At 45.5% G+C, this 26413-nt stretch overlaps 1 protein-coding gene across 1 annotated transcript in view; it reads right to left on the reverse strand.

Moving 5' to 3' along the window:
- FBXW4 (F-box and WD repeat domain containing 4) overlaps nt 1-26413 on the reverse strand; it is a 64543-nt gene that overhangs the window by 26161 nt on the left and 11969 nt on the right. Inside the window, exons 3-5 of the mRNA XM_062580330.1 lie at nt 24721-24906; nt 23453-23585; nt 21069-21163 (exon numbers count right to left, since the gene is read on the reverse strand). Coding sequence (XP_062436314.1) covers nt 21069-21163; nt 23453-23585; nt 24721-24906 — 414 coding nt within the window. The remainder of the gene's footprint in view (nt 1-21068; nt 21164-23452; nt 23586-24720; nt 24907-26413) is intronic.

Consider the following 26413-nt stretch of genomic DNA (forward strand, 5'->3'; position numbering starts at 1 on the left):
TAGCCACAGACAATGCTGCTTTAATTATGCTATGCATTTCCCCCTCCAGCATCACTAGGACAAACTCAATCCTTTGCTGCACCTTCATCCTACATTCACCTCTTGCTCTCCTCTACAGAGCAGGTATTCAAACTTTTGCTGCCTACAACTTCGCAGAGACTCCTGCTAGGTGTGCACGGCACAGCAGGCTCTATCCTAGACCACTGCATATGCCATCAGCAATACAGCACAATTGCAGGGCAAGACAACTTCATAAAACCTCTGTTTTGAGCAAATACACTAGCTCTTCCTAGCCAACTTAACATGAGAATCAGGTGAAACTGCTGGCTGAGCAGCACAAGAACATAGTCCCTTGGATGAGATGCATGGAAAGGTATGAGACATCAGACACTATCTCTCTGTAGAATAAGACAGGGCACCTGTAGACCTTCAAGTACGTCAGGCAGTTCTCTGAAGGTACCATTTCTCACCTGTGTGCCTACTCACCTCTAGCCTTCACACCCCAGCACGTAACCCTGCCCAGCTGAGCTCAACACCTTTATCCTTCCTCCTAGCCTTGACAGGGAGGACACCCTGAGCGTGACCCTCAACCATTTCCCCAGATTCAGCAGCTCAGTGTTCTGGGCCCACACACAGCCTTACAAGAAGCTCTGAACTCCAGCCTTTGCTTTCTCAAAGCCTGCCCAGGTGTAAAGCTCCAGCGATTCCTTTTTCTTTGCTATTTTTCTTCCCTCCTCCCTCTCCCCACCAACACTTTCAGGCCACACAGTGAGCAGGGAGGTTGGAGTACATGAGGACCACTGCAGCAGTTGTGTTGTTTCAGGCTCCCCCCCACCCCCAGCCCCAAGACAATTTCTAAGAGTCATTTCTTACCTACCCCTCCCCTCCATGAAATGATTTCTGTTAATTGCCTGGTGGGAATCACTTATAGGTGGGGGAGATTCTCCCCCCACACACACACCCTGGCCCCTAATTGGCTTATTGAAGTTTTAACAGGGCTTTCACCTGGAGAAGCTGGTAATTATTCCCTTCATTCCCCTCTTGCTTCTACCTGTAGCTTCACACTTGGGGCCTGCCTGACTCCACCGGGGGGGGCTTTGTTCCCTCTAACTACAGGCCCCACACAAATGGGCCCAGCAGCAGGAGAACGAAGCAAAGTGGTAATTTTCAGCCTGGCGTAATTAGCCAAGGTTCTTTCAGCCCAAACTGCTGAATGAGGAGGGGGCTTTCAGGGAGGGTGCACCATGTGGGAACGGCGGGATGGGGGCTGCTCTCAACAGGCGGACAAAGGCCTCTCAGGGGCTCCGATCTGGGGCGAGTAGGAGGAGGGGGCTGGAGCGGGACAGCCTGCCTGGCAGAGCCAGGGCACATTCAGCAGCAGGACATGCTCCAAGGAGGCCAGCTCGTGACATGCATCTTTTCCCTAGCCCCTAGCAGAGCATGCCCCCCCCTCAAAAATAAAATTAAAAAAAAAAGGTAAAGGAGAAAACGGATGCAGGAATGCACAGCAGGAGCATCTGAAGAGGTGAGCTGCAAGCACAAATTCTAGAAAAAGCTTGGTGTAACCTCTACTCAGAGTAGGATATCTAGCAGCATCTTTGCATCAAGACTGGGAAAGGCGTTAGGCTTGCAAAGAAGAAATGGGAGGTCCCAGATAGGATAGCAAGAACCGTGCCAAGGTCACTGTCAACTCTTACTGTAAAGAAGGTCAAGGATGACTCATTCACATCCTCCAACATATGTCCAGAAGTTAGGTAACAAGCAGAGCTGGGAGGATAGCAACAAAGGTACCAGGTTTTCTCTTTGCTGAGCCATTTCCTGCTAGCAAAGCAAAATTGCTTTTCGTAGTGGAGCCTCACTTATGCCAGCTCCCTTTTTATCCCAGGCTTCGTGTTCTGCAGAACCTACTGAATAGCACTAGCCACACGTTTGTTGGTCAAACCACTTGGGTCCCAGTGTATCACTCCTGTACTGTCCCAGACTGAAGCATTAGTTGTCTCACAAATCAGAAAGCTGCATCCTGAGATAAGCAAACACCTCTGTTGATACGCAGGGCTTGTTAGAATTTATTCTTTCTTTCAATTATCACAGTTCCTTTTGGGACAGAAAGCTTTGTTTTAGTTGGTCAGCTTCAGGGCTGTGGGCATGTTAAATCTGCTCAGCTGATTTGGTGATCACAACTCCAATGCATTGAGTCTCTCCATTTTTTTAGGAGGCTCAAACCTGATGAATTATGGTCTTCAAAATCTCATCTCAGGTCCCTTATAACTGAAGCACTCTACTGAAAAGCAAGAATTGCCTTTTTTTTTATTTATTTATTTTTTTAATGAAGAGCACAAGCTAAGCAGTATCCAAGTCAAAAGGAGCCTTCTGCTTTCATCAGAGCACCAACTACACAGGACTGTTAAACAAGCTGTAGGAGGTGATGTAGTCACCACACTCCTGCCAGCAAGGAAAGGAGATTCATAGACACTCAATACAAAGCACAGAGACAGGCAGCACAAACCCCTTGGTCATAGATTTGTAGATTTTGGACCACCTAAAAGATATAAAAGCTGTGACACAACCCCATGGCAGGTTGTTTGAAGCTGGCAAAGTTACACGATTCCACCCCTCTGGTTTCTCTTCAGATCATGTAAATCTTTCATCTTTTATTGAAGACTGTGACAGACAGCAACATTTTTGAATTTCAAATCAGTATTTTTTGGTCTCACCCAACCCGCTTTAAGTACTTGCTACAGGGATGAGTTCAGCTAGATACTGTGTGCCCTCAGCTCATCCATGCTCAAGACTTCTTCCTTTAAGAACAACTATTGATGCTTTTGAACAATATACGTTCAACATGAAATCAATGCTAGGATCTGAGAACCAGAAAACAAGAATAAATATAAGCAGGCTCAAACTGACCAGGCCAATTTCAAGGCTAAGTAAAGAAGTATGGCAAACAATCCCCACACTAGTGCAAAAAGATCTGTTGTGTTGCCCACTCACATTCCATATCACAGACCCTACAGTATCCGAGTTTTTTTCTTCTCAAAACACTCCCTGGGGTAGGAATAAGGGGAGATGTAAAATTCAATTAAGCAAAGGTTTCACTTCTTATCAGTTTGGAGAAAAGTCTGAATACACACCTATGTGTAGCAAATGCTTGAAGAACCATAACACAAAAGAAGAAAACCGCTCCTATTTTTAAAATCTCCTTTCTCTTTTTTTAAGCTTCATGATTGCCAGCACCAATTGCAATATATTTTCAGATGTGGTGACTGGCAAAGTTTCCAGTAACAAGTATTCTTTTTTTAAAAAAATGCATCTATAATGAGAGCTTATCTAAACTTTTCCATTAGAACATATGATAGAAAATGACTTTTCAATAAGACAGCAATCCCTGCACACTGTTGAGGTCAGGGGGAGGGGAGAATCCTGTCAGGCTTGCCAGGACAACTAAAACTCAAGAATGTTTCAGTTTAAAAGTAGGGGTCAGAGGGAATTAATTTTCCTAGTACAACAAGCCATGACCTATTTTTGTGTTATTCCTTTACACACACACACACACACACCAAATTGAAACTTCCCAGCTCAGGAGAATTTTGGAAAAAAAAAAAAAAGTGATCACGATGGTGAGGAAGACCTTGCACCCAACTCCTAGTTTCATCACCTTCCCAGTAACCTTCCCACAAAGGGCAGTAGTTCTTACTCCACATAACGATGCAGAAGCAGGAGCTGTACTTGCTCAGGTTTACAGGAAGAGGGGAAAAAAACTCCAAACACTTAAAAATATTGCTTGACTTTCTTCCTCTGCTCTACAATATTCAAACACTTTCCTAATGAAGTCTAAATGAGTTATTCTTACCCAGAGGGGTGGGAGGAAAATAATGCTCAGAGGGTTTTAAGAACCAAAGACCAGGAAAGGTGAAAGAGGAGAAGCGTGTGTATATACCACACACCGCACGCAGAGAGATCCAGACAGTGAGGCATGGAGACACAGGTGCTCTTGTGGAGGAGGCAAGCAAAGCCTCATCTGCGTTTAACTCAGCCATGAAATGACTGCTAGAGCTTTCCTGCTCTGATCATTTTAGCCCTGACATGGACATACTTGAAACAACCTCAGCTCACTTACCCTTAAAGCTCAAGGCAGCTTCTTGCTCCCAAGCTCCCTGCAAAGTGATTTGCTTTGGGGTTCTCATGCTAACAGCATTTGAAACACGTTAACCATTTGTCTCTAAGCAAACAAGATCCTGAATGAAGCCTCTGCCCTCCATCTGCAGAATCAGGGCATGTTTGGCTGCAAGCAAGCACCAGAAGGAGAAATAAGACCTGCCAGTCAGGCCAGAAAGGACAGTCCCAGCCCTGCATGCATAGAGAGACAGCTGAGATTTCATTAAACAGCTGATCAGACAAGGCACATCTAAGGCACAACGATGCTTAGTGGAGACCACTTCCCATACAGCTCCTGAACTACCCCAAAACCTACTGAGCAAGTTTTGCAGCAGCCAGAGCTCAAATCACCCTGACAACCTTATATGATAAAACACAGGTTCACAACATAAGCATTAATATTCCTTTGGTGGTACTTCGGTATCATCACAGACTGGGCAGCAAGGCAGGCCAAGAACTGGTGAATTCAAGTGATAATTGAGTTTAGGCAGATGAAGATAGGAAAAGGATTAGACAAAACAGGCAGCAGAGACAGGGAAAGGATGAGGTAGGAAAACAAGGAACAATTTATTATGATTCATATCAACATATTGAAAGACAAGAATGGTACAGAAAATGGAGCAGGAGGGAAAGGATCATACTGGAAGATAACTGGAAGAAGCCTCTTCAGGCACATATCTCTCCCGAGTCTGAAATGGAACAGAAGATTCCCTGAAACACACTGTCCTTTGATGCCAGGAAATACCTGACAAAAGCGATATGAAGTATTCCACTCATTCCCTCCTATCTACAGTAGGTAGTAGGTTGCCATCTAGGTGAAGCAGGACAACTGCTATCAGCCAGTTCTCCAGCACTTCAAGGAACGTAAGTCTAGAAACTTAAGATGTACAGGCAGCTCTGTGGGCAGGATTGTGAAACCACAGTTTCCTCCTTTCCCTTCCATGTCCCCACCCCATTCCCATGCACGCTAAGAGTTTAGGAAGTCTCATCCAAAAACATAGTATTAAAAGAGCCATTTTCACCTGGCCAGTAGGGCACCCAGATGAAGAAATGCCAGAACCAAGTTCACTCACGCATCCATATTGAGTGGAGACTCAACAGAGCACTACTAAAATATCAGGATTCGATTCTGCAGCAATTTGGAGTGTCCCAGTCAAAGCTGCCACAGATCTTTACCATGTGCATGTAAAGGCTCCAGTTACACAACCATGAGTTCAGGTTAGGCTGTATCTCTGTGGACTGCAGTCACAGGCTCAGCTGAGAGGAAATGGTGAGCTTACCATGTCTAAGGGATGCCCAAGGGATGCCCAAATGCAGACTCTAGCCAGGGAAACCCTAACCTCCTGAGCGTTATAAGCTGTGAAGGAACAGCCAGGAAGAAACATTTCTGCGCTTGTCTTGTTTCTTGCCCTCTTGCCTAGAGGTCCACTACTGACCACAGCTGGAGACCAAATGCTGGACTGACTAAGCATGACCAGAAGAACACAAGAAATGCCCAACTTGGTCAGGCCATGGTCCCTCTGACCCACTACTCTGTCTCCAGCAATGCTAGTAACAGATGCTTTTTAGGGAGAGTGTACAAGCCTGGCCACTTTCTCTGGTCTTTCTCTTTATAGTACCACAGTACCCACAATTGTCACATTAAGGATTTTTGAGAGCATATCCCCACCTAGTCCTTCTACTAATCATTACAGACCTTGTGTCCATGAATCTGCCAAATCTCTTTTTAAACTGCTGATATCATCCATCTCCAAAACCTTCTAGGGCAGCAAGTTCTGCAAGTTCACTTCAACCAATCTCCCAGCAATTTCAGGTGTCCCTAGCGCTGATATTGCAGCATTTGGTTAAAAGCACCTCTGTGCTCAAGCTTGTCCACCACTGTCATATTCTCTGTATTTCCTTCCAGGCCACTTTTACAATAATGGCCTAATGGAGGCAATCAAATGTCAGCACATCAGTAATCTCTGCAGAGTGCTTGACTTGGGACTAAATATGAGGGAAGACCACAAAAACAAGATACAAAATAATTATAGAACCATTCATTTGGTACAGAGAAGCATTCCTCTGCCATACCTTGTGTTTAGACACACACACACAACCTTGTCAATTCATTGCTCTTTTAGTCTTGAGAGAAGTTAAGACTGAGCTGGTTGCTCCTCAAATTTTAAGGCTTCAAACACTGTCAGTCCCCTCTGGGCCAGTAGGGACCCATATCACTGGCTTCTCTGTTAGTGCTAGAAAGGCAATAGAGTTCTGAGCACCGTCAGAACCTCACAGCAAGAGAAAACCCATTACATCAAGTAGTCCTGCTGCATCCCCATCCCTTATTAAATCTGCCTGGATGTTCAAAGCAGGTCACCACACGAAGCACAGGTGCAAAACACAAGACAGCTGCACCAGGAGGGAAAGACCAAGTACAGCAAAAGTAGTAGTTGCTGCTCAGCTCAGTTTAGTCTATAATTGCTTCCTCTGATCAGCTAATTTCTTCGTCTCCTTTTCTTCTTCCTCCCCCCCCCCCGGGGGGGGTGGGGGAGGTGGGGAGCACAAATGACCACTGAAGGAAACAAGCTGTTGGGTTCCAGTTTGCAATCCCCTATGCAGCCCCCACATTCATAAATCTCTGGGACTATCAATCACCTTGGTACAGATCTCTCTCCTCAAAGGAAATGGGCTCTCTCTCTCTCTTCATTAGCTGCCTGTGTCTACCAACCATAGCAGCGCCTCATTTCAAGTCCTCTTTGATAGACGGCTAGATTTAGAGGAACATGTACCTCAGTCTCAAAGGAGAGAGGGCAAGGATTTACTAATTAGACAGGGCAATGCACATTAAAGGCTGGATTTAATACCTGGCCCCAAATTACCACTCCATCTGTGAAGTGTCAGGATGCCTGCATAGCATGAGTATATGCCACATGCAGGCACGTGCAGAGATGCTAAGTACAGCCTCATGAATCCACACCTCCTCTTTATAGGGAGAGGATTGCAACAGTTGTACTTCGTGCAGGTGGGAAGGAAGGTAGAAGAGGCCTTATAGATCCTAGATAACAAATGGTGCAGGACATAGCGACAACCCTGCACAGAGAAGAAGTATTTCCCAACCTGCCTTTCATTTTGGAATGGTCTCACACAGCTCTGCAAGGAGACCAGAGGCAATAGGGCCAAGGAAAGGGTCATAGCCATAAACTTCTGTCCACATTTCCAGTGTCTGACCCCACTCCCAAAAGAGATGCATGACGCCACTTACCCAGGGAATGCTGAAGCTTAGCCGAGAGGCTCTCTGGAATGCTATATTTTAAAGAATATCAGCACACCAGCTGGACTCACAACAACATATGTTGAGAAGGAGACTTTCCCATTCTTCAGAGGAACCAGTCTTCCTTGAAGCCTGCCTATCTTCAGTCATTTGTTCTGCTCTAAACTCCAGCCTCTCCAGTCGCTCAAAAGCAGAGAGCAGATGTGGGCAGGGAGGGAATTGTTTCAAAAGAAGTCTGCTAACCTGATCAATAGCCAGGTTGGTTTTGATGCATTTGCTCATATTGAAAACTTCACGAGCATCTCTTGCGAGGCACTGAAATGGTTCTTCTTGCTGAGAATGGAATGGGACACATTATCCGGACTTGTGCCAGAACTAATGTGCGAGAAGCCCATCTGAGTCATGTTTTCACTTGCTTTTTCAGGCTTGGAGATATTCCTGTGGGCAGCACAATGCTCTATGCCACATGCAGAGGGAACAGAGGCCCCTTACATTTGTGCTCTAGAAATTCAAAGCATGTCCAAGGCAGATTTCTACATCAATATTCCACTATCAGAAAGCTCTCAAAGCTGACAAATAGAGCACTAGCTAAAGGCCTAAGATATACCAGGCTATGGCCAGAACGTTTTGGTCCTGAACACATTTGAGTGTGTAGGCTTAAATACCTCCCCAAACGGGATGCTAAACCACTTGCTGGAGTGTGTGTGAAATGGACGTGAGGAAGAAGACTGGTCTATAAATGTAATTGTAGCTTCCAGCTTGTCTGCTTCAGACTTGATTTCACCAGGTGCTTCAGCAAGGAGGTACGCCAGAGTGGTCATAAGCAGTACAGCTGAATCAAGAAAACACTTATGCACACAGGACTACGGGCAGCCACTGCGTATCCGCAGGACTTTTAGCCCTAAAACACCAATGGTCTAACCTTACAGACTTATATTTACAGTGATACAGTCTGCTCCCACAAGTACAAAATACCCTGTCAGGGATTTACATGGATGTAAGCAAGACCTGGTCCCTCAAAGCCTACAGATTTATAAATTTTGTACCTAGGCAGACATAGGTTCCCATTGAGCAACGAATCAAAGAAGATACCAAAATTCAGCAGCAAGGTTAAGTCAAAGATTTACTTTTATCAGTTCCATACACTCATACCATCTGCAACCTTGTTCTTGGCACGCAGATAACACAGCCTGCCCAGGATGAACAGCAGTGCTGCTGCAAACATCCCTCCTGCTCCACAAGAAAATACCTTATGTGCAGACAGGACTCCCAGACGTTTCTTACAACCCACATTCCTGTACTTATATAGGCCCTTTCCTGAGCTGGAACAGGATATATTGCTTGCCATATCTGAAGCACATCTTGGGGGGGGGGGGGTTGTTTGTTTGTTTTCATCTTTTTTCACCTTCCTCTGCCTCCTCTCCTTTCCCAGTGAGCACTGACTGATAAATAATCCAATTCCTTTTTGGGACGAAGAAACTGTTAGCTTCTACTCCTAATCCAGAGATCCTTTGTAAGTTATTTCTGCTGCCCATTCATACATAAAAATGTTCACATGTACAGAATCTTCTTGAATCCCTGGTTACCTGGACCACAAAGCCTTCAGACTTGGAGCCATAGTGGAGCCATCAGACTTTTCCACTGGAACTCAGCTATTGCCCTCCCAGGGACAGCACAAAACTCTTGTTGGATACAGCAGCTCTAATCAGAGGCAGGATGAGAAAGACATGCCTTGAACAAGTGCTCTGCACATCATAGACTTGACATGCAGTTTAAGGCAGGCTTGAACTTAGTTATAAAATATACAACCCTATGCTTTGGACAAACCCGTGCATTTTGGATGCAGACTACAAATCTGGTTCGACAAGGACTAGTACCAGAAAGTTGCCAACACCTCCATCTTCTTCTGGATTTTTCAGTTTTCTTCAGAAAAAGCAAGATGAACACTCAACTTCATGTGCACTCCGTCACCACCTCCTACTCTTAAGAGACAGGGAGCTAGAGTTCTGCTATCATTCTTCTCCCTGCAGCAGTCCAAAAGCTTCACTTCAATAAATTCAGTCCTTTTCCAGTCCTCTTCCAAACATATTTTTTACTTTTAGAAGTGCTGGGGGCAAGAGGGAATCCCCCAAAGAGGCCCAGTGCTTCCCTCCTTGTAATGAAACCCTGTAATGGAATGCCCTGCACTCCAATTAGGAAGAAATGCTAATTTTCTCCAGTTGAGCACCCCCTCTAGATGTATCTAATTTGTTTCACTGCTTTCATCTCTCCCCTCCATCGCATTTTCATTTAAAGGTTATGATCTGTTTGTGCCCTTCATGCCGCGCCCTGACAAGACACCCCTATGAGAGGTTGCAGGGGCCACGTAGCCCTTCCTAACCCCCTTCCCAAACAAAAACCAAAGCTTTTTTCCCTCCATTGCCTCTTTAAGCAATGCAGAAAGATGAAGGGGAGGGACAGGGAACAGGGAAGACAATAATTAAAAATAAAAACTAAGCCCTCTTGCCAGTAGGGTTGTTAGTTATGTTTCCAACAAAAAGTTGAAGACCTTTGCACTACGACAAACACCATTATGACCAGTGCCAGGTCAGCTGGGAGGAAAAAAAAAAAAAAAAAAAAAAAAGGAAAGAGAAGAAAAGAAAAGAACACATTGCAGAGCTTTGCAATGTGTTTGCTACTGCAAATTTGCTACTGCAGATCCATTTTAAGAATACCTGCCATGCAAGAACACCTTTTTGCAAAAGGTTTCAAGATTTGTTTAGGTTTATGCTCTTTGCAGGGCTGAGGAACTCTTTGCAGGGCTGAGGAAATATCCTCTCTCCAGTCACCACAAAGATACTCTGGTGAAAAAGGACAAGGCAAGCCAGCCCAACTAAAGAGAAAGCTTCTGTACAGCATTTCCCACTCCCCTCTGATGGGTTATAACCTATTCTGGGAGCCTGTGTATTGATACGTTCTTTTGGGAGAGCAGGGGCTTGAGCTGGACATTGTGGGCTGGACATTGTGGGCCTTGGGATAGCTCTTTGTAGCAGTCGTAACTTTGGGTTGCCCTGGCTCCGTCTAGCAGGGAACAGACACGTACATCCTCATGGGAGAGCCAGTTTGGACTGCATTCCTGCCCAGAAGAGCTTTTTACAAAGGCTATGGCTGTATACATTGAGACAGACATCCAGATCACCATGCTGGTACCACACCACAGGCCCTTAGAGAATATAAGGGCCTTTTCATCAAAGAAAACCCTCTAGCACTCATCCTACCACCACATTCTCCAACAAGGCTTTTTTGCATCCTGTCTCTCAATCCCGTTCCCTTGCTCAGAGGCCTCAAGACTAAGCTACAGCTGCAACAAAACATATCCAGAGCCAGCAGTAACTGGGAAGCAATGGGGCACTGTACTCTCAAATAAAACAGTATCCCTGGAGCTGAACTCAGGGTCTTCCCACACTGCTCCTAGGCTAAGCCATTCATGCATGGCTTTTGTCCAGCTTCTGGCACTTTTTGCATCAATTCTCTTGGTTAGTTTGCGGCATTTAGCATGAAAGTCCCGATCTACACTCTTTAGATACAGATTTCACCACACATTTGTTGTCAACACCCTACAAGCTGAAAGAGCCTTCTTAAGGGGCAACAAAACCAAACCAACCCAGAAGGAGATGGAGTAGGAAATCCCAAGTTCCACTTGTGGCACGTCTTGCAACAACCTGTTCTCTTGGGAAAAGGAAAGGTGTAGCTGAATATATGGCATTGGCTAAGGGCTGATCAGCCTTTTCCTGGACAATAAGGTGAAGCTGGAAACGTACTGCAAGAATGTTTTCTATTATTAATAGGCACTTTGCTATACTAATACTGTCCAAGATAGCCAGCTCCCTCTCAGTCATTTCCTGCCGCAGCCACTGAATCCCGTCACTCAGAGAGCTACATGCTCCATTACAAGCTACTTCCTCTGTATATTTGCAATCACTCCAAAGGCTTTTGCAGAAAGTTCTGTTGACTCTCACTCTTGCCCCCCTCCACAGCCTTGACTCCCTCACAACTGGACTTTCTGGGACCACAGACGGGGAGTGGGTAGGAGGCACACAAGCATTTACTCTTTGGAGATACTAGCCTTGCCCTTTCCTCCCCCTGCCCCAGCCCCTTCTCTGTCTGGTCCATGCAAACAAACTCCGAGTGGGAAAGAACATTCAGAAGAGGCTTGCATCTGGGCCAGCCGCCTTTCATCCAGAATATGCCTCTTCCCATTGGAAAATGCAAGCATTGTGTGAAAACATTTTAATACATTCATGCACATTCCTATAGTTTGCAGGAGCGAGCGGGTCCCAGCACCCTCCCCTCCCTGCCTTCCAAATGATTTTCATAGGCAGCGATGCACTGGGAATGCCACCTGTTTTCTCGTATGCCCGCGAGTATGTAAATTGTGGGAATATGTGGGCCAAGCGCTGTGGTTTTATTGTGCTGCAGAAAAGATTTTACTAATTACTTGCCTAAACTCCAAAGCAGTGCGCCTGTTTTTTTACAAAGCGGGAGACAGAGGAAGGTGGGGGTAGGGGGAAGAGGAGGAGGGAGAGAAAAAAAACAGAGAGAGGGAAAGAAAGAGAGAGTAAAGGGAAAGAGGGACAAGGAGAGGGAGCGCAAGGGATGCATTTCAAAGTTTCTCTAGCAATTGGATGGGGGGAGAGCTAGGCCCAAGTGAAATCATGGAGGTCAAAGGTGGGTCTCCCTCCCTTGTGAGAAAGTGGTGAATCAGGACGGTTTATCAAACGATCATTTTCTTTTGAAACTGGGAGGCAGCGGCTGGGACAATTCTGCAGATGTGCTTGATGAGTTCGGGACAAAAATGGGCCGCCTCCTCCCCCCCTACCCCCCTTTAAGGTCTCCCATCAGGGGTTGCTTCTCCCTCCACTGCTTCCAAGACCCTCCCCTCCCTTCTTCAGTGGTCAGCTGAGACCCCCACCCACTGCTCGCCTTTGTATTCCTGGCCTTTGGACACACTGACAGGGCCCTTTATGAGACCCCAATCAAGACCCCCATGTCACAGGTACCTAGTAGAGATACCAGACCCTTTTCAAATGAGGAACAACAAGGAAAATATGCTGGCCCATTGTCCCAGCACGGCACCAAGGGAGATGAAAGGGACAGGCTGCTCCCTCTCCGCAGACCGCCTGCCAATCAACCGCAGTTATTAAGGTCACGATGTGGAAATTCTTTTGACCTACACCTAATCAAAGATGCACCAGGGCCTTTTGAGACAACACGGGGGAAGGTGGGAGGGCAGGCATCCCCCCAGCCTCTCCACCCATAAATAGAGCGGAGCTTCCAAAGAGAATTTAGGAGGAGTTACCCTAGTTAGTGTCCAGGCACATCTGCCCTGGTACCGCTGGGGCAGCTGAGCTGGACTCCACATTAAATTTAAGCTCTCCGGAGCCTGGATGCCAAAGTTTTTCTCGATGAAAAGTTACAGACTGAGCAACATCAGAAGCAGCTCGGAAGTCATGATTAAGGACCCTTGGGTGACAAATACTAAACAACCCTCTTCATATTCCCAACAGCTTTAGTTTTCACATAGTCTGGGTTTCACAAACTCTGTTCAGCACCATGCGACACTAGGCCCTGAAGAGGAAGAGCTAGTTGGACATGAGTCTATGAAGTTCCTAAAGCTGAAGCACCTGGAAGAAAGAATAAATGCTAGTGGTGTGCAGCAGACTTCTTGAACCCCCCCTTGCACTATACAGGGTGAAGACTGAAAGATGCCATTGATAGCACTAGTTCTTGGAACTATAAAGAAACCTCTCCCAAGAAAGGAGTTAGGATGCACCTGTAGTGATAATGGGCAGAGCAACCAGACTAGCAAAGAGTTCTAACAGCATAAGTCAGACAGAAATCCAAGAAGTCCATTCCACTACTGAGCTCTAGAGCACTTGCAATGTGGACAACAGGATCATCTGCCCCTGAACAGCTGTACTGTATCATTCACTGTCCAAGAGACATCAACACATGCTCAGTAACAGATCAGTTAGACATAGCTCTTCAACTCAACAGCAGTGACACAGGAGCTGACAGACTGCAGTCTGTGGCGGTTCACACAAAAAGGCCCCAGAAAACCCACCCTGTAACAGAAACACTGTTCAGTCTGTATAGGAAGGTTCCACAAGCACATGATTTTGAATGAGATCCTTCAGAAGAGCCACATACTACAAAGCATGACCACGACCACCACTAAACACATGCAGGACCAATCTTGAAGAAATAGGAACTTCTGCTATTCTTTCTTATGCACCACATCCACTAGCATGCAGCATTTCCCAATCCCACTGCTCTCATCCAGTTGGCATCCTTCAAAGTCTATCCAGCTCAAGCTGTCAGAGAAAGGCAAGAAAGCTCAGGGTAGTGGAGGAGTCATGACAACAAAACTGTGTCACTATGCTAAACACTTTGCTCTTATGCTGGGTCATTTTTCTCCACGTTTTGTCTGCTTTTAGCTCACAAAAGACACCAATTCAAATTTTACTCAGTCTCACAACTCCTGTAGGAGTCCTCTCCAGAGGGCCTACAGAAGATAACAGCCTACTAAGTGCTCCCTACTTATTGGCAGATAGGAAGGGGCCAATTCCAGAAGACCTATGGGGCAGAGACTGTATTTCCACATGTGTTTACATAAGTCATTGCCATTAAATTCTAACCCAGAAGTTAGCTAGTGGATTCCTAAAACTGTCTCCTTGTTCTTTGGCTCTTATAAAATTGCTGAAGCAGGTGAAAGTTCCTCCTTCTAGACGTTAAACTAACTAGCTCCTATACCACAAATTACTTAGCTACAGTAATACATGGCCTGGTTTAGGTTATCATAAGCCAAGATCAAAATCGACACTGCCAACCAGCTGTCTTCTCTACAGCAAGCTGCAGCGCCCAAAGCAGACATGACTTCAGTGCTCTAGCACAGAAGATGGAGGTGAAGTTCTTTCCTCAAGGCAGTATCTTCCACCATCTCCCTCTTTTCAAATGCCAATGGCAGGCTAAGGATGAGCCTCAAGCTGTCCTCTGAGTAAATCAACACTCCTTTAGAGAGGCTAGGCTGCTATCTTAGGACACTGCAGCTTGACTTCCCACCTCAGGGCAAGAGCTCCAGCCTCTGAGTGACACCCCCAGCCATCTTAGAGGTCTGACAGTAGAGGCTGAGCCTGGTTAGAGGCATCCACACCTGGGGCTCTCACCTTGCAAGAAAGGTCTATCCCTCTCTGATCCTCCCCACCCCCAAAAGCAGCCCTTTGAAAGGCAGAGCAGGGAACAGACACCACTCTAATTGTAGGAGTTGAAATCTGGCATATTCCTGCCCATCTACCTCTACAGTCAGTGTCTGATTCTCTTTGAACCTCTGGTACAGCTTGTCAGGTTGCTGCCCTCCCCAGAGAAGATCAGAAAAAAAATAGGGCAGTGATTACTACTGTACACTGATCTGCAAACTGCAAAAGACAGAACATGAACAGCCTCCAAGTGTCAGGCTATGAAAGGGCAACAACTCTGAAGCCACCTGAAAAACAAACCCTTAATTTAAATGTTAATGAAAGTGCTGAAGAGACATCTGAGGCTTTAGTTTCTCTACTAGAAGCAGAATCACTAGGTCTAGAATTTATGGCCCCCTTCACCTCCCCTCTCCCCTTCTCTGCTCCATCAGCCAGAGGAGTTAGAGAGGGGAAAAAAAAAAAACTAACTTTAACATTAACTCCACACTTCCACCCTGGGATGCAATTGCTAAATTATCTGTCGGCAGGACACTGATCAAAGGTGGAAAAACAAAGGCACGCTGCACAGCCGAGCAAAGGTAAACAGCAGCCAAGGTCTGGTGAAGTTACCTTCTCCCCCTGCAAGTTTAAAAAAATGAAGAAAAAACGATCATGAACTGGAAATAGAAACCTCAAGCCACAAGGCTGCCAGCCCCCTCCTAGACTAAGTTTTTTCTGTCACATCGATTAAACAGACACAGCTTCTTCTGTGCAAATCAAGCAGCACAAAAAAGATACTTCCCCCAAGCTTCCTGAGGCAGACTTTCCCTCAAGCAAGGGGAAAGATGAGAAAAAATTGCTGGGGCGAGGTGGGGGGAGCTTCAATATGCAACATGGCTCCATTGAATTAGAAACAGATGTTTGGGATCTAATTCAGTTAGCTTCTGCCTACCAAATCCTCAGCCCACCTGCCCACAACCACTAGTGACCCAATTCACATAGCTACAGATAATACAAACATCAGAGTTTTGCCCCAAAGTGACAAGGAGGGAGCACTCCATTAGTCATGTGAGGTATGACAGGCAAAGGAAAGAAACTGAAGAAAAGCTGCACAGTTTGTGGACCTATAGCAGCATTCACATGGTTATTTTTTCCTAGGGACACACACGTTCCTGTGTTCACCCATGGGAAGGTGACGTGGGAGAATCACTATCACACAATTCAGAAGGTAAGACAAACTTCTTCCTTCCAACATCACGAGAAGAGTCAGGGCACGTGGGTAAGACACATGTCATTCTGGCTCCAGAAGGGAGAAGCTGCTACTTGTTTCCTGCTCTTCAGCTTAGGGTTGAAAAAGAGCATTAAGTCAGATATGACTATTGCACACATCTAGAAAACTGCATTCAGATCACTCTCTGAAGTCAGCAAGAGATGGTAGCTAATACCACCTCCAAATCTGCAAATCCACCTCGGGATCTCACAGTCAAGCAGGGTTCTTCCTGCCTCTACTTAAGAAACAGCTGCAGGTCAGACTCTCCTCTCAATTATTCAAACCAACCAGGCTCTACAGAGATCCCGAAGGACAGCAGAGCTATTGCTGCCTGCTATTTTGCTGGCAATGCACAAACGAGAATAAAATCCATTCCTTCTCCCATATCCTAGCAGACTCAGAGGTTAACTGTACAAAGCTAGGTCAAAATAGAACATCGCTACAGCCAACAGCTCATTTTCACGTGCACTAGGGGATGTCTGCTGATAGAAGTGGAGCAACAAGACGGAGAAGGGGGGTGCGAGGGGAGGGAGTATTATCCTGGGCTTCAGCTGCTGCACGTTATGGTTCCAGAAAGTACAGTTAAAATTACCACAAAAGTTGCTCCAACTCAAGCGAGTTGCTTTATCTTAATGCAATCTACAAAATCAGATAGTTTCACTTTCACAAAAAGATTTCCAAACAGCCATTAAAAAGTAGCCTTCAAAATTAGACATTTTGATTATTCCCAGCAGGAAAAAAAAAGAAAAAAGAAAAAGAAAAAGAAAAGGACCCATACAGTCATGGTACTTGTCAATACCTCTTCTCCCTCCTTCCTTTTCCCAGCAAGTTTTGCTCATGTTTTGCAGTTTGCCTAAAGTTGTCCATAGGGGCAGAGGTCTCCCAGATATTACACCCCATAATCTTCCATGGGGGCAGCAACTAAATTAACAGAGGTTCAAATTAGCATCTAAAATCAGGTCTCAAACACAACACTGGGCATAAAGGGAAGAGACGGAACAAACCTGACTTCTTAAATTCCAAAGCTCACAGAACTACTCATTTTCCTTTAAATTAAAACATTCAGCACAGCAAGTATTCGGTACAAACTTTCCTCCTCTATGGAATAAACTTGCATTTCAGCAAGGTAACATCTGCTAGCAGAAGTCACACACCAGCAGGCCCACTGACGAGTTGGAAAGGGACATCTTTTGGGCTCACATACCAAAATCATGTCTCTGCCACAATAGGGCACATTAGAGTTATCTGGTATTCCCCAAATCTGCACCCAAGGCTTCCTAACTCCCTGTCTAGAAGTTCACATATAAAAATCATTTTTGTGCCTCCATCATCTTTTTTCTTAGGTTAAAAGCCAGCACACTTAGAGAATGACACAGGAAGACTAACTCTCATGATAAATATTTAAAACCTAAACAACAAATATCTATAGCCAGACCCAAGAAGAGAATTGAGCTTAAGTTTGAACACATTTTTAATCCAACACCAAAGAACTTCTAAATCCAAGATAAATAATGAACTCAGTATCAAAGTCTGCTTTTATTCTCTCTCCCTCCAGTTTAAAAGCTTCTCTATGATCAGAAAAAAATGCATTGCAACTAAGTTCCCCCTAAATAAAGGAGCATTTCGTTAGAACAACGTGTATCATAAGCCTCGTTTTTCTGCAGCCATAAATGCCAAGCAATTAGACCCCACTTTCTCCATAAACCTATCCCTCAAATTAAACCCTGTACAGTGGTCACTTCTCTGGCTACTGCCAGCTCAGGGAGTCACAAGTCACAAAGCATGAAGGTATCACTATTCCACCAGAAAACACTGGGTTTGCCTCACTTTGCACATTTGAATTGGTCCACTGCACTCAGGCTTGCCCTGGTCCCTGAGCACACATAAGTCACTGCAGTAAGCACCAGCAAACGAAAGTTTAATACCTGCATGACGCAGAGTTCAAAAGGCAAATGAACTCGGGGGGAAGGGGATTACAAACAGCTAAGAAACGTGGTTTAGGGTATACAGCCTCCCTGTAAATACATTGTTTTACTAATCTTTGCAGAAGGACAGCTTTGGAGACCAGCAAAAGTTGCCAAAGCAAGCAGAGGTACCTTATTTTAAGGATACTCTCAGACTCTTCTCCAACCCCTGAAGTGGCAGGTAATGTGGGCCCTGATATCCCAAGTAATATCATTGACCAAAGGTATGCAGGAGGAGCATAGTGCCCTCTCCATCCTCACTGCCCTGTAGGACAATGTTAGGATGCCCCAAAGCAATGAAGCTCTAATAATGCACATCTGGGTGGCATCTCAACAAGCTGAAAAGGTAACAGAGGACCAAGCACAATCCTCACAGCAACAGGAGGAGATCCAGTGCTCCTGCTACCTTTACACTGCCTTTTCTCCTGACTTAATCTCCCCAAGGGAATGTTCTGTTTGCAGACCCTCTTAGACCCTCTTAGCTAGCTCAGCATCACTGCAGGAAGAACAAGGAAGCCTTCTCCCTATCTCAGGACATCTGCAGAAGGACCTCTGTTGCAGGGAAACTGCAGACAACTGACAGTAGAAAAGCCAGAAGAGATGCCTGAAACCAGAAGAGCTGCAGTTCAAGAGCACAAATATCCATGCCTGAGCCTGAAGCAGACAATCTGACTGTTCTAGGAGCATTGCTACAGTAACTCCATACACATTTCTTTTAGGAATGACATTAGTCCTACCTACTGACATTAGTTTTGGGGGATGCGGGCACAGTCCATTAAAGTAGCAGACCAGCAGAGCAGGATTACAGCAGAGATAACAGAAAACCCCATTGCGTGCAAGTTGGGAGCGCATGGGATATTTTTTAAGGAAGCTTCAGTGACACAGAGGGAGGTACCATTGAAAAGCAAGGAGGAAAGGTTCAGCCCTGCCCATTAACAGTTGAGGTTCAGTAAGAATACAGTCCTGATTACTCTAGGGAGTCTTAGTCCTGGCTAACCTCCAGGTCAAGAACCTGCAGCCACTCTGAGGCAACTGTTAACAGCTAGAGCTGGGGCACTCCTCCCTGCTCCTACCCCACCATACTCAACTGTTCTGAACGGTTCCAGAGCTGTGTCCATATTAGAGAGAGCTGGAGGCTTCTCTGCAATGATGGGCCAAAATACTTAAGTGGTTGAAGCCTGATTCTGCACCAATTCTACATCAGCAGAACCATCCATTCTTAGGGAAGGGCTCTCAGTCTACACCAGCAAGTGAGAAAGGAAAAATCAGGAGGGCACATCAAATTTTTAGGAGGAAGAGGAGATAATGGGCTACGTCCAGCCTCTCTGAAGAACAGATGTACCAAAGACCGGCCAGAAGGATGGGGACTGCAAGGGAGGAAAACCTTTACGCACAAGTGCACAGGGAATGCATACAGGTAAAATACGGACTCTTGCAAGTAAAACAGGCCACAGAGCTCCCCAAAGTAGACCTTGATAGAAACCAGATATTATCTTTTTGATACCCACCCTCATTAGACAGCAAGCAATAAAACCTATTAGTGTAAAATTCATCTCCCCTGCCCCTTGCCCTGGCCCTCCCCCACGATATGCCCTCCTGCTCTGATCCTCTCTCTCTTCCAGGATAGCTGTGATTTGTTCTGAGAAGCGACAGGTTTATAGGTTAGCCGACACCTTCTCTCTGAGGAATTTTAATTAACTTCTCCCATCGTCAATATGTTAAGGAGCAAGGTTCCCATTATACGAGGTCAGCAGCGTGTTTCAGGCCCTGCTATATCAGCCATCAAATTGAAGAATTAATGACGTGGCTAATTGGCTCTAATTCCCCCCCCCCCCCAAAAAAAAATATTGGCTGGGGGGGGAGTAGGGCTAGTGAAGGAGGCTGTAGGGTCTGCAGCCTCAAAAGAAAATGAGAGTGCACATTAAAGCCCACTTGTTCATGGGGTAGCTGTTCCATTGCCTCCCATTTATCACCCTGCAGGGAGGAAAGGGGTGGGGAGGGGGAAGACGGTGGGTAAATATTGTGACAGAGAGCGTGCACAAGTGTGCACGCCAGGGAGAGGAACGCTGTCCTGACAAGAGGCCACCTTAGTAGGTCATCACTTAGGAGTAGGAAGCAGCATGCTGCTGGTTTTTTTCCCAGCCATGGCACTAGATCCAGGGCCAGTCTAATGGAAAAGGGGCCCTAACAGAGCAGAAGACAGCAAAGGGCTTCCATCCAACATCTTGCAGCAGCATTAACACACATGGCACTACTTCAAAAATTCTATCTGTCTCAAACACTGGGAGCAGTGGGGCAGAGGAACAGCAAAAATACAGCAGACCCAGAAGGTCATTTCCATGATAATACCATTAGCTCCAAACAACAAAGTTTAAAAATAAGCTCAGAAATCTAACAAGCAGAAAATTATGGGAAATATTTTAGTATTACATAAGCCTAAAAATCACTAGTTGCAGATATAACATGGACAGCAAAAATGGCTCTTCTTCCTTCTTCCCTTGAGGAAGGCTGAGGAGGAACCTCTCTTGCAGAGGACCAGGTTAAAACTGCACCAAAGAGACAGATCATTGCTAGCCAGCGCAAGACTTCAAGAGTGAGAATTTAAATGTCTCAAATTTTTACTTTCTCATGAACTGCAGCACTTTGGTATAGGTATCGCCCATACCTCCCATGCTGAAGCTGTACTTGTAGCATATTCCATATCCCTTAACACCGCTCTTACCTTCCCCAATTCAGCATGCTCAAAGAAAACTGAGTTTTCACCATTGCACACAGGTCCAGGCTAGCTTCCCAAACCAAAAATCAGGGATCTTTCTGCTTGGTACCTCTTCTCTCAGAGAGTCCAGTATAAGCTGGCATCTTTTCAGTGTAGAAAACCTCAAGATGATCTGGCTTATGGCTCCTAACTAGCAAGGAAGAACAGGGTAGAGAGTTGGCTGTGCAGGGGAAAACATGCAGATGCCACCTAAAGCAGTAACAGGAACGATGTGGCCATTTTCACAGCCTTTTTATGAAGCGACCACTCTGCCATACTGGGGAATGGAGAACACATACTCTTTCCTGAGTTCCTGCTAAAGGCACAAGCACCTCCACCTAGATCAAGTCCTTGAAGTGTCACAGTAGCGCCTCAGAGATTTGCAGATATTTAGTTATCTAGGATAGTCATCCAACTTCTTACTTCTCTCTATTCGAAATAATGAGATCTCAGTTACCTTAATAATGGGCTGATAGCAATGGACCACACTCGATCCTCTGTCTGCACTGTGTGTAGACACTGCCCAACTCTGCCCGTGGACAGGGACCAGACCTAGAGGGAGAGATGCATGTTATGCCAGATCACCAAGAAGGTGCAGAAGGTAGGATGCACACAGCTAATGAGCTGCCACAACTGCCATGCTCCCCTCCCCAGTGATCCTCTGACTGAATTCCCACTACTTATTTTTGAGAAGTAGAACCTTCAATCGCAGGTAGAAACAAGCACTTAAAGTTGCACAAAGACTCAGCTTACAACTATGACGTTCTATCCCACTTGATCACAGGGACAGAGAGAGTACCCGAATATACCACGCATCTCTGGGACAGCGCTCAGCACAGAAATTTCTCATCTTCTGTAGACAAAGGAACAAGCAGCAGGATTTGTTCAAAACTCTGCCGTTCTCAAAGAGGTCTAGGAGGCTTTGCACCATCACTGGAAAGATTTTCATTCACATTACCTGTAAAATTAATTGTTCCATATTCTGTGAAAGAGATTTGTGTAAAGCCATCCCCTTTGGGCCAGGATTCTTAGGCATACCCCCAGGCTATTTTCAGAGGCCCCTCTCACCTGCTGACAATGTGAGAAAACTCCCTTCCCTCCCCCATCTGCACACACATCCCCTTCTACTAGTTCACCCTCCCTATTACCTTTGACTCTGGGTCCTTACAAAGCCCCCCAAGCTTCTCCCTGTGGCCTCTGCTTGTGCCCCTTACTTATCCAGCATTGCCCCATTCTTGGCTCATAGGACCTGTGCACCCCAGTCCTCTGTAACCAACCCCCAGTGTTTCACTTCAAGACTTCAAAGCTGGGAGTGCCCTATTTGTTTGTTTGTTGATAATGCCCAGGATTGCAGGCTATTCTTGTCAGCGGGGAATTTAGCACCTAGTGTCAGCAAAAGCAGCAGAAAAGCTTAACTCTTTTAAGGCATCCCTATCTCCTACAGGTTAAAAATATTGCTCAGAGCACACTATCTGGTGCCTATCACACAGGAATGTACATTAGCAGCTCTTCAGGGCTTAGCCCTAATCAACACTCAGCAGAGCCCTCAATAGCTTAGACACTTAGAGCCCCTTTAAAAGGCTGGCAGGGATTCCCTTCCACCCTCCAAGAGTCTTTCACACAAACAAGGCAACCCACAAAAGCAATGATAGAAAATAAAAGGTGAACATCCCTAGAGCCTGTGCTGTAGGGAGCATTGGGTGGGCGAGATCTGACACTAGTTCCAGAAAAAAACAGCCTTAATTCCTTTCTGGCCTTCAGCAATTTGTTCTCAAGGTCAGGGGAGGTCTGTCTTCCTGCTGCCAGGGAAGCAGCAAGAAGGCATGCTCCCAAAGAGGCTCAGCAGAACAGAGAAGAACAGCCCTGTTTAAATGCCAGCCAAAGCAACATCAGATCTTGCTCACAGGAGACAAACAGCATCCCAAACAGTGCTCTTTCCACCTGAACACAGCTCTGCTTGGGAGTTATCTCACCCAGGAGCACACCCATCCAGAGGGACCAAGTAGAACAGATAGGGTAATGCACATTAATACACACTTCCTATAAAACCTTGAAAGAGATATTCAGGTCTCTTTGTTCCAGCTTCCCTTCTTATTGAACAGGAATAACAGCTTTTCTTCTTACCTCCACTAATGCTCTGTGGCACATACCAAGACACAGAGAGTATACCAGGATCCTGTCCTGAGCAACAGCCAAAGCTTTCAATATGGAGCATTTACCAACAATGAAACTAGTGGTTGTAAAGATGCTAGGGGTACTGCATCAGGCCAGCAGGATGAGGGTGAAACAACTGCATGGAGTTTCCTAAACTACTGAAACTGTGGACCAGCTCAGAAGAACAGCTCTCCAGGTCCACACAGTGCTGTTAACCAGATCCAAAGGACAAAAGTCAACAAGGTTCTGCCTCAAAAAGAAACAGCCACAAATACGGTTCAGTGATGCCAATTAGAAGAGAAAAATGGAAGCTGGTGGTGTCCATAGCCTAATTTCGCTCCTGGAAGCAAGGGCTTGCTTGAGACACATAGGGCAAATTTCATACTAACTGGCATGGATCTCCACACTATTGTGTTAGATGAATGCATAGTCAAAGAGGCAAAGCATTCCTCTACGCTTCCAGCTTAAATCAGCAGCTGATACCCAAAAGTGCTGCCAAATCTCCTTCTTAAAAGCCTGGCACAGCAAACATCTTTTCAGAGACATGAGCTTATGCCAAGATACCCAGTGCTCCTCCTGCAGACACACAAGCCAGGGCCCACAGTAGTTCTGCTGACACTCACAGCAGGAGACCTCAGCAGTCACCTCTGAGGCAGCACCTGCAGCAGCTGGATCATCACTGCTCACCTTTGCTGTTCTGTCCCGGGAGCCGCTCACAATGAGGCCACCTTGAAAGTCCACACAGTTCACTTCCTGTTCATGTGCAGAAAACTTGACACTGTAGGAGCCATGGATCTTGTGAAGGACAATATTCCCATCCCTGAAAAACAAACCCTGGGGTGGGAAATTTGTTTCAGCTACAGCTCCCTTGGCTGGGAACACCTTCCATTCATGTTTGGGAGTGCCACTAAAAGGCTATGACTGATCTCCCAGAGGAGCTGAAATTCAAGCAACATTATTAACCCTCCACTCCCCACACATCACCCGTTCTCTTAAAACCCCATTTCTGGCCATTAAGTCTGATCTGCTGCACAGAACAGCTTTTGTAGGGCACCTTTCTGTCTGGGAAAGATGAGTTTAGGTTAAGTCACGCAAATCAGCAGAACAGCCATTCTTCCTTCTACTGCTTTGAGCTTGCCAGTATCCTGTCTGGATGGCAAACAGCTGGAATAAGTGGGCAAGCAAGCAGGTAGCTCTCTGCCATGTCTTAGCCTCAGCTTTTCATTCATTCCAAAGCAGTCACATAGAGGATGGTGTTTTGAAGTAACTACAATGCAACTTAGACTTTTTTCAACCAATACATTTACTGGAATTTAAAATGCCTGCCTTCATTGACACCCGGATTTCTGTTGTGGGTTGGGGGCGGGGGGGAGGGTTAGGGGAGTTATTACGGTTTTAAAAAACAGGGGAGAGTCAAGACATCCAGTAAAGACAGTCTGCTTCTCCCAATTCTGTGCTGAAGTGCTGTATACATTAATAGCTAAAACAACAGTTCTGTCTTTTCCTTTAATTGAAAAAGCCCATCTGGATGCAAAATTAATTGGAGAAGTGTTTGTATGCTAGAAAGCTTGGCAGTTTTCCTCCTTTCCACAATTATATCAGTAGGTCTAATAAAAATATACTTGTCTCTAGAAAGCTTTATACGCAACTGCAGTCCCAGTTAACTAGCAGTTCTGAATATTAGAATACAGTCTAGCTACCCTGACTATAACAGGGAAAGAAATGAACCTGGCAGATCAGTCAGGATTATGTGGCACTCATCTGTATAATTTTAAAAGATAAAAGAGCCGTTCATACTGTCAACAGCATGAGATTCAGCTTCTCCATCTCTTTAGCGGAGTGTTTTTTTAGGACAGAACTGAATCATGTACAAGGATGCTCCATGGCAGGACTGACCTGTCACCTTTCCAACTTCATCACCACGCTCATTGGGATCTCTTACGCACTAAACTTACCCCCCTCCACTGACGACGTGGGAGTTGACAAGAACAAAGCGACACACGTCCTCCTGGTGGCCAGAGAAGATAGCTTGAGGGTGGCGCTGCAAACCTGTACTATTTGGACAGAGCCGGTAGGCCTCAATGTTTTCAGCTTGAGACAGGTACAAATACTCGCCATCTAGCTCCATCCAGGGCATCAAGCTGCAGGCACACAACAGATTAAGGGGGAGAAGAGAAAAATAAAAACAAAACAAAACAAAATAAAAATAAAAAAAAAGAGAGAGAGAGAGATCACATACACCCTCAGACAAACAAAAGCAGACATTCGCTCAAAAAAAAGCGGAGTTGGAGTTGCTGCTCACATGCAGAAGCAGGGCTTAAAATAGTGGCATGGCTAAGAAATTGAGTTTCTCTAGCAACATCCAGAGTAGATCACATTGCTGGCATTTTTCTAACCAAGAGTTGAAGAAAAAGACAAGCATGGAATCTCTGAAAGAGAAGATGGCGAAGAGTCTAATGTGTTTAGATAGGAAATACTTAAGGCTCCCTGACCCCTCTTGATGAGCCCTGCACTTTTTAAGAAACTAGACTATCAGGCATTCATGAGCTATGCCAAGCATTTCTAACAGAGCCTTCAATATGAGGCTCTTTGTGTGAACACAAACAGTCTTGATCCTGCACATAATTTGCTGATGTCCTGCAGAGAACACAAAGCTGCTGCTGTTTCACACATATCTGAACAGAGGAGCAGGTCACATCAAGCACAGATCTCCCTACAGACAAAAAGAAATCCTGCAGGCTCTGTACCCTCACATGTAAGCCACTAGGGTGAGAAGAAGCAGGGGCTGGAGGGTATTCAAGAACTTTGTGCTCCTCATGCAAGGGAGGTGTTTTTCTACAGTCATACCTCTTCCACTTCTGAGCCAAAAGCAGCAGAAAAGCAACATCTCTTGATCTCCATTGCCCATCCTTCATAAGACATCATGCACCCCTCTGTCCCTTACTATCTGCAGGACAGCGGCAGTCTCCCTACAAAGAGGTGCCAGGCACAAAAGCCACAGCCTTCTCAAAGAGCTGTTGCAAAGTACTTTGAACATGGAAGTTACAAGTAGAAAGTATGGGAAAAAAATAACTTCCTGGGAAAGCGAGGGGAAAAAAAAAGAGAGAGAAGACAACACTCAAGCAATATCTGAATTAAGTGCATCATCACAAGAAGTTTATTTATTCTTGAAACAAACCCAAAATACGGAAGACAGAACAGGCTACAACGGGCACGTAGCCTGTGAGCTCTTGCTCTTTGCCTTTGTGTAGCCACCAGAGAATCAACAACTAGACCTTCTGGACATGGCAAGGCAAGCTACAAAGAAACATTGGGCTCATGTCTATAGGGCGCAGATGCATGAAATTTTCTCCATCCTTCACACCTGTTGCCAACTGCACCAATATAAACGCAAACACTGAGCAAAATCAGAGCCTTTCCACAGAACAATCTTTCAGCTTTCAGGCTATTAAGGAACAAGCTGCTTTGAAAGCAGGAGCCTTCTTATTTTTTGCAGCTCATTCATCCTCAGAGGTCATGATTTTCTGTGACAATAAAGCCATCACAAACAGGCACACCACATATCATCACAACAAGGGACCAGGAGCAAGTAAGAGGACAAGGTATTTTATTAGACATAAGATGTCTGCTTGCTTGCATCTATTTCTA

The sequence above is a fragment of the Rhea pennata genome, chromosome 7 (genome assembly GCF_028389875.1).
Source record: "Rhea pennata isolate bPtePen1 chromosome 7, bPtePen1.pri, whole genome shotgun sequence".
Classification (NCBI taxonomy): Eukaryota; Metazoa; Chordata; class Aves; order Rheiformes; family Rheidae; genus Rhea; species Rhea pennata.